The sequence below is a fragment of the Mustela lutreola genome, chromosome 13 (assembly GCF_030435805.1).
Source record: "Mustela lutreola isolate mMusLut2 chromosome 13, mMusLut2.pri, whole genome shotgun sequence".
In the NCBI taxonomy this organism is placed as follows: Eukaryota; Metazoa; Chordata; class Mammalia; order Carnivora; family Mustelidae; genus Mustela; species Mustela lutreola.
The window spans coordinates 82,183,920-82,197,173 of NC_081302.1; the positions used below are offsets into that span (position 1 = coordinate 82,183,920).

General features: G+C 47.1%; 1 protein-coding gene across 8 annotated transcripts in view; it reads left to right on the forward strand.

Moving 5' to 3' along the window:
- The window catches only part of SPATA13 (spermatogenesis associated 13), a 341,308-nt gene that overhangs the window by 322,599 nt on the left and 5,455 nt on the right, over positions 1–13,254 (forward strand). For all 8 annotated transcript variants that reach the window (XR_009347123.1, XM_059144760.1, XM_059144759.1 and 5 more), the window contains 7 exons: positions 781–960; positions 1,323–1,508; positions 3,414–3,593; positions 5,385–5,617; positions 9,497–9,626; positions 11,496–11,868; positions 12,958–13,032. Coding sequence is in view for 7 of the 8 variants with exons in the window: in XM_059144760.1 (XP_059000743.1) it covers positions 781–960; positions 1,323–1,508; positions 3,414–3,593; positions 5,385–5,617; positions 9,497–9,626; positions 11,496–11,868; positions 12,958–13,032 (1,357 nt within the window). In the remaining variant the exon portion in view is untranslated. The remainder of the gene's footprint in view (positions 1–780; positions 961–1,322; positions 1,509–3,413; positions 3,594–5,384; positions 5,618–9,496; positions 9,627–11,495; positions 11,869–12,957; positions 13,033–13,254) is intronic.

The following is a 13,254-nucleotide window of genomic DNA, read 5'->3' on the forward strand; positions in this document are numbered from 1 at the left end:
TAGTAATACCTGCTGTTACTGTAGAGTGTGACAATGTCCCCGGGGGCTGAGGGGACCTGCAGCCCCCCCACCCATGGCTGACTGACAGACAAGCTGTGTCTGTGCTTTCCTTTTTAAAGGAATCTGCTAAGAATCTGGAGATCAAGCTGGTTCTCTTTAATGGCCGTGGACTATAAAGTTAGACTAACAGTTTATTCAGACTGTGAATGAAGTCTGACAGCCAGAGATCACAAGCAGGCAGAGAAGCAGACAGAGAAGGTGGGGGAAGAAGGCTCCCCGCTGAGCAGAGAGCCCGATGTGGGGCTTGATCCCACGACCCTGAGATCATGACCTGAGCCGAAGGCAGAGGCTTAAACCACTGAGCCACCCAGGCACCCCAGACTGTGAATGAAGTCTGAGGAGTAAGTTCTAGGTGAAGTCCTGAGGGTCTTGCAGTCAAGTATGCGCACAACCGTTAGAGGCCTGGCTCCGTGTTGTTTGCTCAGAAGCCATTTTGGTGGTGAATATTCCAGCTATTCACATTCATTAAATAGCTGACATACGGCTGAGTGAGCCATTTTTTATACTTTCTTTAAAAAAGAGTAGATTCGGGGTTTCCTTTAAGAACATATGAGAGACGCCTACCTGATTTTGTTTTCCTGAATATGGAAACTCGTTTTGTGTAACAATCAAACGCTAAGTATTGACTGCAAGCCAATGGCATGTACGAGGTAGGAGATGCCCTTGTCCCCCAGGAGAGCTCACAGTGTACCCCTTGCTCTTCACTTGTCCCCACTGCAGCTGATCAGCGATGGCAGTGTGGTCTGTGCAGAAGCCTTATGGGACCACGTGACCATGGATGACCAGGAACTGGGCTTCAAGGCAGGAGATGTCATCCAGGTCCTGGAAGCCTCTAACAAGGACTGGTGGTGGGGCCGGAATGAGGACAAGGAGGCCTGGTTCCCCGCAAGCTTTGTCAGAGTAAGTGTGTGGCACTTACAAACCCTTCTCACGACGATCTGTGGGGGAGTGGTAGAGTTGGCATGTCAGGCTCGAGCCCCCTCAATCCAGGTTCAGTTCTCTTTGTAATCAGTTTAGTGAAAGTTTTCAGTAATTAGACTGGATTGAAGGAAACACTTCAACCATGGTCAACTAGTTGTTTAACATTGCTGCTGTGGTTGGAGCCACTGGCCCCGCTGCGGTTCTGTGAGTACGTGAAGACTTAGCCTCGGGCCAGGCTGCCTTCCTCACAGCCACAGAGAAGCGGAAACCCTGGGGGGCCTTCCGCCTGCTTCTGGTACTGCCTTCCCCCAAGTCACTTGTCACCTTTGTGTGGCCCGCAGTTGCGTGTCAATCAGGAGGAGCTGTCGGAGAATTCCAGCAGCACCCAGGGCGAGGAGCATGAGGAAGATGCCGGTAAGAACCACCACAAACACTCGGAGAGCAAGCACCAGATGAGGACCAATGTCATCCAGGAGATCATGAACACTGAGCGCGTGTACATCAAGCACCTCAAGGACATCTGTGAGGTAAGACCCAGACCCTGTGGACTCCCCAAGGTGGTCCTCAGTCAAACGCTCATTTTATACACCTTTCCGTAGCCCTCCCTTCTCCTCACGCCTTTTGGTCCATGTGGTCCCTGCATAGACTCCGCCCTCTTTCAGTGCTTGTCTGCCCCCATGAGCATCAGTGGCTCTCTGTTGTGGTCGGTTTTCTGGGCGCTATGCTGCTAGTGCTCTGAGGACTGACCTCCCGAGATGATTCAGAGTGAATGCCTTTCAGGGGAGGCAACATCCTTTCAGTGAAACCCACATGATGTTATAAAGGTCTGTCACTGTTTACAATCAGACTCATAGATGAGGTTTTGAGCCATTTAGATGCAGACCAAAAAAAAAGAAAAATCGGTTTTACCTAGTGATATCCAAGGCCATGTTCTGCAGTGTCATGGCATTCTATTAGGCAATAAATTTTACTTGTCCAGTGACAGTCTTTGTCTCTGTGGGTTCTATACGAGCCTGACACGGCACTGGTGTTGGCATCTCCTCATTCCACTGTCCTGGCTGTAAATGTTGAGTTCTGCACTCTCAGCTCGGCTGCAGACATTCAGCGCTGAAGACAGGCTAAAGTGAGACAAATGCCTATTTTGGAATAGGATTAACTGGCCCCATAAAGATAGAGCGATGTTTAGCTAATTTTTTTTTCTTTTTTATTTATTTGACAGGGAGATAGAGAGCACAAGAAGGCAGAGCAGCAGGTAGAGGGAGAGGGAGAAGCAGGCTTCCCACTGAGCAGGGAGCCCCATGTGGAGCATGATCCCAGGACCTGGGGATCATGACCTGAACCGAAGGCAGCCACTTAACTGACTGAGCCACCCAGGCACCCAATGTTTAGCTTATTGATGCTAACTATCTTGTTCCCTATAAGTGTCTAGTTAAAGGAGTTTCTTTAATTCACCATTTTAGGAAAAGAAGTCATGGCTAACGATTGTTGGGCTTTGACTTTGTGCCGTCCCTTGACCTGGATTAACTCCTATAAACACTCTCATCAGCTTGTCCTATTACCACGCCCCCTGCTCCCCCTTACAGATGAGGGAACTGAGGCATATCGTAGCTACTGTGGTGGGGCTAGGACTTAGATCAGTCTGCCTTAAAGCCTGTGTTTTGAACCTTCTATTGTCTTTCTGTTACAGTTCATACCAAATAGTCAGTGGTATGTATTTTATCAGCCAGTCTGCTTAGGCTGTGTAATTAGGGCTGATGATTTGGGGATACTTATTACACATATCTATGGCCTCTCCTTCCCACCGCACTAACTCCTACCCCAGCCATAGTACAACTAGGGTGTTGTACATGGAGAACGAATAGGACTCTAATCCATGCAGGCCTTGGATTAAAGAGATGCAGCTTTATGTTCTCTATAGAAAGTAGGTGGTGGTAGAATCCTTGAGTAACATGTTCTTGGCTCTTTGCCGTGACACTGAGCCAGCTGCGTGAGCTCTTCATCAGGCTGTGACATGGTGTATTTGGCAGGTCTTCTCGGCTGTAAAATGACATTAGGGATGAGAGAATCTTAAGAGTTTAGAAAAAGTGTGACAGTCCCAATGTTTGCACTTTAAAATATTTAAATATTTAAAATATTTGAAACCAATCAACTTTGTTTCAGGAACATAATCTGAAAACTTCATATAGTTTCTTGCTATACACATCCAGCCACATGCACCTGTTCTCTTTCCTTTTGTTTTTTAAAATATTCTTAGTACCCCAGCGTCTCCGAGGTATGATCATCCCAACAGGGACCCATAGGGTTAAAATAATTTTCTCTAATTAAAATCCCTTCCACAATAATGGCTTTGCATCCCCAATGCTATATTATTCAAATAAATAATTGCTGTAATCTCCAGATTAATTTTTAAAAGTTTACTTTGCTGTTGGCAGGGCTATATTCGACAGTGTCGCAAGCACACCGGAATGTTCACTGTTGCACAATTAGCCACCATTTTTGGAAACATTGAAGATATTTACAAATTCCAAAGAAAGTTCCTGAAAGACCTTGAGAAGCAGTACAATAAAGAGGAACCTCATTTAAGTGAAATAGGATCCTGCTTTCTTCAACATGTATGCACCTGTTACTTCTTCTTTCTAACATCCGGTTAAATAATTTTGAAATGTTTTCCACTCTAGAAAGTAGTCCTTTTTGTTCTGTTTCTTGCTTTGTTTGCTGGATTAATCTCCTAGGGACTGGAGATGTCAGCTGCAAATTAAGTTGTTTCGCTTATGTGGTTATTCTTTACCTAAATACCACAAGATTTCAAAATCTTCCCACTTGTATGCAGTTTTGAGGGTTTTAGGAGGTTGTATTTGGAATAATTTCTCATAATACCTATTAAGTGACTATTGTATGTTAAGCATGGTTTCCGGGGTTTGCTTATATTAGCTTCTGTACTGCTATGGAGAAGGTATGATTATTTTACCCATTTTCCACATGCAGAAACTATAGCCCAGAGAGTAACTGACCCAAGGTCACATCTGAGTAAAGGTCAGGTGTGGATTCAGACCAAGGATACCGAAAACTGCCTCAGAACAGTCTTATGATGATAGCGGGCTTATAACTGGGGATTGACTGCCTATGTTTAATACTAACAGATTTCACAGGAAGGAGACTTCATTCCCAGCCCAGATGGGTGTAATCATTGTGATAGTGACAGCAGTGACAACAGCTGCCTCACGTGGCGCTCTTTGGGTGTTCACAGTGACTACACAGAGGCAGGGTGGGTTAAACAGCCAGAAATAATGCTGTGGTGGTCCCACGCATGGGAAGATCAGCCCCACGAATGCACCGGGTCTGTTTGGCCAGAGCAGAAGGTTCTGAGAGAGAGAGGCTTCAGAGGTCAGTGAAGGTCAGGCTGCAGGGGGCAGGACCTGGGGAAGGTTGAGCCTCTAGGCTGTGTGGGCCTTGCCGGGGTCCTGGACCACTGGAGAGTCCAGCTGAGGGACAAGGTGTGCTGCTGCTGGGCAGAAGGGGCTGGGGGCTAGGGTGGGCTGGGCTGCAGTACGGATGCGGAAAGACAGTGATGCTGGCAGGGGATTTTTGAGCACCAGCTGACGAAACTATTCTTGGGGAACATGGGCAAGTAGCTGTTTGAACTGCTTGCAGACTGTTGGGGCTCAAAGAATTGACAGGTGGGTTGGGAAAACCTGTTTTGTAGGGAAGTCGTCTGGCGGGCAACATGTTGTGTTGAGCAGGGGCAAGGATAAACGGTGAGGCAGGACGCAGGCTGAAAGACACACCGCTGCGGGCAGGGTAGGTGTTAGGAGCCGGCCTCCTGGCCTCTGTGGAAACCGGGGGAAGCCCACCACGCCTGCACAGGTTGGCCAGCAGGGCGGCAGCAGCCTGGAAGTGAGAGGCAGAGGAGAAAGGAAGTGATCCAGGGGCTTTTGATCAGACATCGGAAGGGACATGTGTGTGGAAGCCAGGTGGCAGGTTGTTAAGGAAAGGACTTGCAGTGAGGGGAGCAGGTGGTGGCTTTGAATCCTGTCTTCATGGTCATGATCACCACCATGTTTATCAGTGAAAGTGAAGAGGAGGAGGGGGGAGAGAGTTGGATTTGTGAATAGTGCCTGTCTTTTCCTTAGAGCAGAGCTAGGGCGGACACAGTGGTGGCAGAGGGTCCCTCTCTCCCACGGAAGCCCTGTGCGACTTTTGGGGTACACGGAATGGGGCTTCGAGTGGGACCAGGACGCCAAGTCCTAGCGCTGCCACCCCACAAAGATAGCCCCTCCCCCCACCCTCACCCTTCCAGCCACAACCACACCTGGTCTGTACGTGCTCCCTACCCCCACCTCAGAGAAGAGGTCGTGGCCCGAAGCTGGCCCCTGGTCTGACGCGGCTGTGCTTCTGCTTCCCAGCAAGAGGGCTTCGCCATCTATTCTGAGTACTGTAACAACCACCCAGGCGCCTGCGCGGAGCTGTCCAACCTGATGAAGCAGGGCAGATACCGACACTTCTTCGAAGCTTGCCGCCTGCTCCAGCAGATGATCGACATCGCCATCGACGGCTTCCTCCTCACGCCAGTGCAGAAGATCTGCAAGTACCCTCTGCAGCTGGCCGAGCTGCTCAAGTACACCACGCCCGAGCACAGGTGGGAGCATCGTGCCTGCTGGCGGATGCGCGTGCAGCACCCACCCTGCGCTGTCAGCCCCGCACCCCAGGTCCCCGGGGTGGCACTCAGGGCTTCACAGAGTGGCGGCGGCCTGCAGGTTTAGGGGCCCTCTTGACGCTCTTGGTCAGTGATTAGCGTCATGGAAGAAATTGTCACTTTGCTTAGAATGTTCAAGATTATAAGGTCTTAAAATGGGTTGTTGGAAGAGGCTCCAGAATATCCATTCCTAGAAACACTAAAAAAGTAAGAATAATCCTTAAACTGTGTCAGGAGCATAGAGGGATTTGTATTGTACTGTTGGTCCTTAAAACTGATGTCTGTTTTATAACTCCTCTTTTGTAGCTACTCAGTAGTTCATAAGAACATTTTTTTTTTGAATATTTTATTTATTTATGTGACAGAGATCACAAGTAGGCAGAGAGGCAGGCTGAGAGAGGGGGGAAGCAGGCTCCCTGCTGAGCAGAGAACCCAATGTGGGGCTCCATCCCAGGACCCTGGGATCACAACCCGAGCAGAAGGCAGAGGCTTTTTTTTTTTTTTTTTTTTTTTTTAAACTTTTTTTTTTTTTTTTTTTTTTTTTTTTAAGATTTTATTTATTTATTTGACAGACAGAGACCACAAGTAAGCAGAGAGGCAGGCAGAGAGAGAGGAGGAAGCAGGCTCCCTGCTGAGCAGAGAGCCCGATGTGGGGCTCGATCCCAGGACGCTGGGATCATGACCCGAGCCGAAGGCAGAGGCTTTAACCCACTGAGCTACCCAGGCGCCCCAGAAGGCAGAGGCTTAACCCACTGAGCCACCCAGGCACCCCAAGAACAATTTTTAAAAGACACCATTGTGAATACAGTTTCAGAGATACTTTGCTCCCCGTCCTACAGCAGCTCCCCCTCAGAGCAGTATCATGTACTGCAACAAAATGCTTCTTTAGAGAAGGGTGAGGACTACCATAGTTTAAACTTCTGGAAGACTGGGGAAATCTTAAGGATATAGCGTAATGCTTTGGGTTAGCTTGGAGAAGCATCCCGTTGAGGTCCTGTCCAGCCCTAAGCCCTTTCTTTTTTTAAAGATTTATTTAAGGAAAGAGACCACATGGAACGGGGGGAGGAACAGAGGCAGAGAGAGGGAGAATCTCCAAGCCGACTCTGCGCCGAGCTTAGAGCTGGACACAAAGCTTGATCTCACAAGCCTGAGATCATGATCTGAGCCAAAACCCAGGAGTTGGACATTCAACACACTGAGCCATGCAGGCACCCCTAAGACCTTTCAGGCCCAGCCCAGGTGCTTGCCTATCTCCGTGATCATTCCACCCCATCCCCTTGTGTGTGGAGCACAGGGCTTCTCATCACAGTTACCCCAAAGCTCCATTTCCTTGTGTGACTTGCTTTGTCCTTAACTAAGTTCTTCTAGGGGAGCCAAAAAGTTATCCATCGCTTACTTAATAACAACTCCTGGTTTTCTTGCTGTGATTTTTTGTAAGATCTCACCCCTTCAGTGTTGGAATGGACAGGTCATTCAGTGCCATTCCCCGAGATGCACAAGTCCCAAACTGTGTGGCGTCTTTAGGTGGCACTGGTTGGGCATTGCTCTATTCTCACCAGGCCAGAGCTGGAATGCCATTGGGCAAGGTTTTAGGATGAAGCTTACTGTTTTAGGTAAGAGTCAAACCTCAGCTGTGACTCCGTGTCACTGGTACAAAGCTTTCAGTGCGCCTGCAGCCCTTGAACGGACGGTCTTGGAAGGTTCTAGTATGAGAGAGGGGGGACAGGATTGTAGCCAGAGGAAATATGCTGTGCCAAACCACAACAGTTGTGGGTTCTACCAGCTAAGTGTGGCCCTGAGAGCAGTCAGATTATCTGCGGCAGCGCCTGACCCTGGGGGGTGTGCTTCACGGAGCATTCTTTTGCCCTGTCTGCTGCCTGCTGGACTCCTGTGGAGACACAGGGCTTATAAAAGGAATCTTTTTTGCAATTAGATTGGAAACTGGAACGAGATAGAGAGCTAGGTTACCAAACAGTAGAAGCTAGATGTGGATGCTAGTATAAAGAATTAAGATTAAAGGAATAAGAGAAAGGAGTTCATTGAAATAGATAAAAGGGAAGATAGCTATATATATTTTTCTTTTTCTGATGGAAAAATAAGAAAACTTGAGTGCAGGGAAAATAGCAAAGTCAAGAGAGCCACAAATTTGCAGAAAATGTTAAAAAAAATATACCACGATAAGGAACTATAGAAAATATATAAAAGAATAAGAGGCAGAGACATCTTGACAGACGTGGACAAGCGGATTGGTACATTCCAATATGGGCAAGGTATGACCAGGGGACTATACATCATCCTTTAGTAGTTTTTCTTTTTTAAGGGCATTTTTCAGTATGAGGCCTTTGCCTATTTTGGCTCTTACCACCCCCCCGAAATCCTTTTAAAGGAAATGACAGAAAACCCATTTCCTTATCTTCAGGAAAACAAAAAAATTTTTTTTTTTCGAAAAACGATTATATTCTGTCTCTTCTCTAGAATTGAACATCTTGTAGATTGAATATCTCTAGAACATCTTGTAGGAAAAAATGTATAATTATTTTGTACACTTTCTTCATTGCTGGAGGTCTGGGGTGGGTGGTTGCTCCATTATTTTGGCAGTCCCCTGTGTCTGTTTTGTTCTTCCTTTGTGCTCCGCTGCTGAGTATGAATAGGCCTGTCTAGAGGCAGCAGGGTCTGCCTTGTGGGGGAATGCCCAGGGACTTCCCAGGGGCTGAGTCATTTGTGTTTGGTAAATAGACAATAGAATCTGCTTCCAGGGCTTTCTTTCCTTGCTGGGCAGGAGGATATAATTCGGTGCTACTGAGATCCAAAAGCTCTATCTCATAAGACACAGGAAAGTGGGGGTGCCTGGGTGGCTCAGTGGGTTAAAGCCTCTGCCTTCCGCTCAGGTCATGATCCCAGGGTCCTGGGATCGAGCCCCACGTTGGGCTCTCTGCTCAGCAGGGAGCCTGCTTCCTCCTCTCTGCCTGCCTACTTGTGATCTCTGTCTGTCAAATAAATAAATAAAGTCTTTAAAAAAAAAAAAAGACACAGGAAAGTGATGAAAAGCAAGGAATTCAGATTATTAGCTGGATGATTGGTTTATATGTCCCCAGATTATTAACTCTGAGCAAAACCTGAATATCATACTTCCCAGTACGAGCCAGGTTCTGTTCTAGTCTGTGTGGCAAGTAGACCTGTAGTTTGTTTCCCTGGTACCTGCAGTTTTAGAGGCTGAGGAACAAGAGCCTCCTCCAGAGGACATTGCAGTTTGCTCTGACTGTAGCATAAGGAAGCACCAGAAACAAAGGTCCCTCAATGAGCTGTGTATGGTGTCAGCATTTACGTAACTCCCCGCGTCGAGCCTCTGTGGCTTGTGTCCTCTTTGTGTCCTTTCCTGATCATGGTAGAAGATGAGACTCAAAGCGAATAATTTCTCTTGAGAATGGTTAGTTATTTTCAAAGTATTTTATATAGCAAAACTGGCTCTCTGAGAAACAAATCAGTCATAAAGACTATCCTTTCTTTATTGAAAATAATCCATTGTCACTGTGACTAAAACTTTATTTCTTGTGGCATTTACTTTCATTCATTGTGATTTCTGAGAAATGAATGAAAAGATTCTTATTCTGAAGAATGCCGGATTGCATTCGGTCATTTCCCTTAACCTATGGAGACTGTGGTCTATTCATGGAGGAAAAGAAAAAGGAAGCAATGGCTGTTATTTAAATGCTCCTCTGTCTAGACTATTAGTATACAAATCCAGGATGGAGTTTATTACTTTGTCAGTCCTGTTTCATGGGTTTCAGGTTCTGTGGTTAAAACGAGCCTCCTACTTTACAGTGATTACAACAACATAAAGGCAGCCTACGAAGCCATGAAGAACGTGGCGTGTCTGATCAATGAGCGCAAGCGCAGGCTGGAAAGCATAGACAAGATAGCGCGGTGGCAGGTGTCCATCGTAGGCTGGGAGGTAAGTGTGCACCCGTTCCCGCACCTGCTCCACTGCCCAGCGCTGCTTACGCCCTCCCTGACTCTAGTCTCATTTGATGACGTTCTGTGACATCCTGTCACTGATACATCATAACTTTATATTCTTGGCTCTAATGGTGTGTATATTTTGAGGCAGGTGGTTGAACTTAACAGTCAGCTACTTTACCAGAAACTCACTTCCACCAAAAAAATCCTCTCTGAAGGATGTCTGTAATTAATTTATTATTTACGCTCTGTCTTTCCTGCTGGAAAGTATGTTCCATGAGACCAACGGGAGAACATTTTTTTAATATTTATTGATTTGAGAGCGAGAGGGTGTGGGGGTGGGGAAAAGTAAAGGGAGAGTCCTACACAGACTGAGTGGAGTGCAGAGTGGGACACGGGGCTCTATCTTGCGACCCTGAGATCACTACCAGAGCGGAAACCAAGGGTCGGACGCTTAACCGACTGTGCCACCCAGGCGCCCCTGAAGAACATTTAGAATACAAATAGTGTGGTGGGTGTATGGACTCTGGACTTTCACTGCCTGTGGTTGAATTGGATATGATCTGGGCAAGATTAAGATTTTCATCCTTAAGATGGGTTTGAAAATAGTAGCTACCTCATAGAGCTCTCATGAGGATACTGGAAGACGGTGGCAGATGCAGTGCTTGGCCCAGGCTGGTCACGCTGGTCCAGTGTGCGTATGTGCACGTACATGTATGCACATTTATTTATAAAAATGACAGCGGTTGTGTTTCCTGCGTGCCTGGCACTAGTCTAAGCCATTTCTATATATGAACTCATTTAATGCTCTCAGTAATCCTGTGGGGTAGGAGCTGCTGTTACCCACATTAACAGATAGGGGAATGGAAACATGGCAGGGTTAAGTGGCTTTGCTCAAACAACGAATGCTGTTCTGATTGTTTTCAGACCAAGCAAAATTCATTGTACATTAAACTAATTGGGCAAAACTCACTGTCCCTAAGAATTAAGAGAGTTTGGACTGGGAAGTTAGGTTTTTAACTAAAGTAGGTTACAGCAGTGAACGTTGGAAAGAAATACTTCTATTTCAGGGGCCATAGAGCCTTCTGGAGCTGGGATGGGCCTTCAGACATCACTGCATTAAACTCTCTTATTTTGTAAGTGAAGAATCTGGGGCACAGAATTGCTCTAGGCAAGCCAGTAGAAGAACTATTTTGGAGTCAAAGTAGTTTTTTGCCTCCACAAAATACTGTGTATGACTGGGATTAAAGGAAGATAAAATCTTATAAATCAGAGGCCGGTGTTGTACTGAGTATCACAGAGTTCCATTGGGTTAACCCCAACCTAATACTGTAAAGATGTGTTTTTTCCTTGTGCTCTTGGACGGTGACATTTAGGGGATAATTCGTTGTCAGAAGTTTTACTGATACCTTGCTGGCTATTTGCTGTCTGGTCTTTTGTTTCCAATATCCTAAGCTAGTTATTCTGGGAGCCACGCTACATACCAGACTGAAAAGCCAGAGCCCGCGAGTCTAGAGCAGTAAGTCCGCCCCACGTAGAAAGCCTCCTTCATGTCCGTGTTCCCCGAGGAGCAGCCATTTCAGACTGACGGGAGTCCATTCATCCTTGTAAGGAAGACCCTTCAGACAGCACAGAGGCACTGTAACATTTTCCCACTGGGTAGGAAATAAAGAGAAGAAGTTTCACACACAAGGAGATGAACCACCCGTGTTTGGAAGTGCCCTTTTTTAGCCCCGCTGACCTCTGAATGGATCTCCTTTAACTGGAAAGTGGGAAAAAGAGTGTCAGGACTTGTCCTTGTAGCGTGACCCATTCTCACACAATCTGAACGGGAAGGTCTTAAGATGCGTGTTCATCCTCGCAGGGGCTGGATATCCTAGACCGCAGCTCTGAGCTGATCCATTCCGGGGAGCTGACCAAGGTCACCAGGCATGGCAAGAGCCAGCAGCGGACGTTCTTCCTATTCGACCACCAGCTGGTGTCCTGCAAGAAGGACCTGCTGCGCAGGGACGTGCTCTACTATAGGGGCCGCACAGACATGGATGACGTGGAGCTAGTGGACCTGGAGGACGGCCGGGACAAGGACTGGAACCTCAGCGTGAAGAACGCCTTCAAGCTCGTCAGCAGAACCACGGACGAGGTTCATCTGTTCTGTGCCAGAAAGCAAGAGGACAAAGTGCGGTGGCTACAGGCCTGCGAGGACGAGAGGCGGCGCGTGCGGGAGGACCGCGAGATGGGTGAGCAGCGCCTCTGCCGCCTGGCCTCGGGCGCCGGCCCTACAGCCCTGGGAGACGGCTCTTCCCAGCCTTCTCCCGGGGGGTACACATCCTTAATACAGCTGACCCTTGAGCAGTGCAGGGGTTGGGGCACCAATCCCCGCGCCAGTCAGAAATCCGTATTTAATGCCTGACTCCCCTAAAACTTCACTAGTCCCAGCCCACTACTGGCCAGAAGCCTTACCGATAACATAGTGGATTAACACACATCTGCTATGTTGTATGTATTATATGCTGTATTGTTACAATAAGGTAAACTGGGGAAAATGTCATTAAGAAAATCATAAGGAAGACGAAATACATTTACAGCACTGCCCTGTATTTATCGAGAAAACCCCACATATAAGTGGACCCACGCTGTTCAACCCCATGTTGCTGAGGGGTCAGCTGTGCTTCTGAACTTGCTGCGGGACAGCCCATGACAGACAGAGTTCCTACAAGGCAGCATTTAGTCAGTTGTCCATGTGTTGATACTCAGAGTACCCCACTGCACCCAGGAGCGGGTCCTGCTTGGGAGGATGTCATCCTAGTGTCTGTCCTGGGGACAGTCCTTGCTGCTTCTCCATTTGTAATCTTGTCAACCTCTTACAGTTCCTTGGGGAATAAGGTTCTTTGCTGCAGGTTATGTTGAACACCTCAAGGTTAATGTGGGTCATGTTTTAGTTTTACTCTCTAATGGTGTCACTTTTTAAAAATTTTATTTAAATTCAATTAATGAACATATGGTGTATAGTGTATTATTAGGTTCAGAAGTAGAGGTCAGTGACTCATCAGTTGTGTATCACACCCGGTGCTCATTGTATCAGGTGCCCTCCTTAATGCCCGTCACCCAGTTACCCCATCCCCCTGCCCGCCACCCCTCCAGCAGCCCTCAGTTTGTTTCCTATGGTTAGGAGTCTCTTTATGGTTCATCTCCCTCTCTGATTTTGTCTTATTTTATTTTTCGCTCCCTTCCCCTATCCTCCTAGGGAAGTCATACGATATTTGTCTTTCTCTGATTGACTTATTTCACCTGTTTTGAATGTTTGTCATGTCTGTTCCTAAATCCAGGAATGGAAATTTCAGAAAATCAAAAGAAACTCGCCATGTTAAATGCTCAAAAGGCGGGACATGGAAAGTCAAAAGGTAAGTTCTGAAGAAGGCTTCGTCTTCTTATCTTCTTCATGCGTGTCAGTATGGGAATTAAAAGCAGGGAGAATGAAGTCATTAGCACGCTGATGATCAGCTCCCGACAAAGGAGAGACATACGGTTGAAACTCAGAATGATAGGGATCAACTCCTCCCCCACCCAGTAGGTGGTTTAGACTAGTCTGCATTTGGGTTTAGGGTGAGTATGCTTCAGTATAT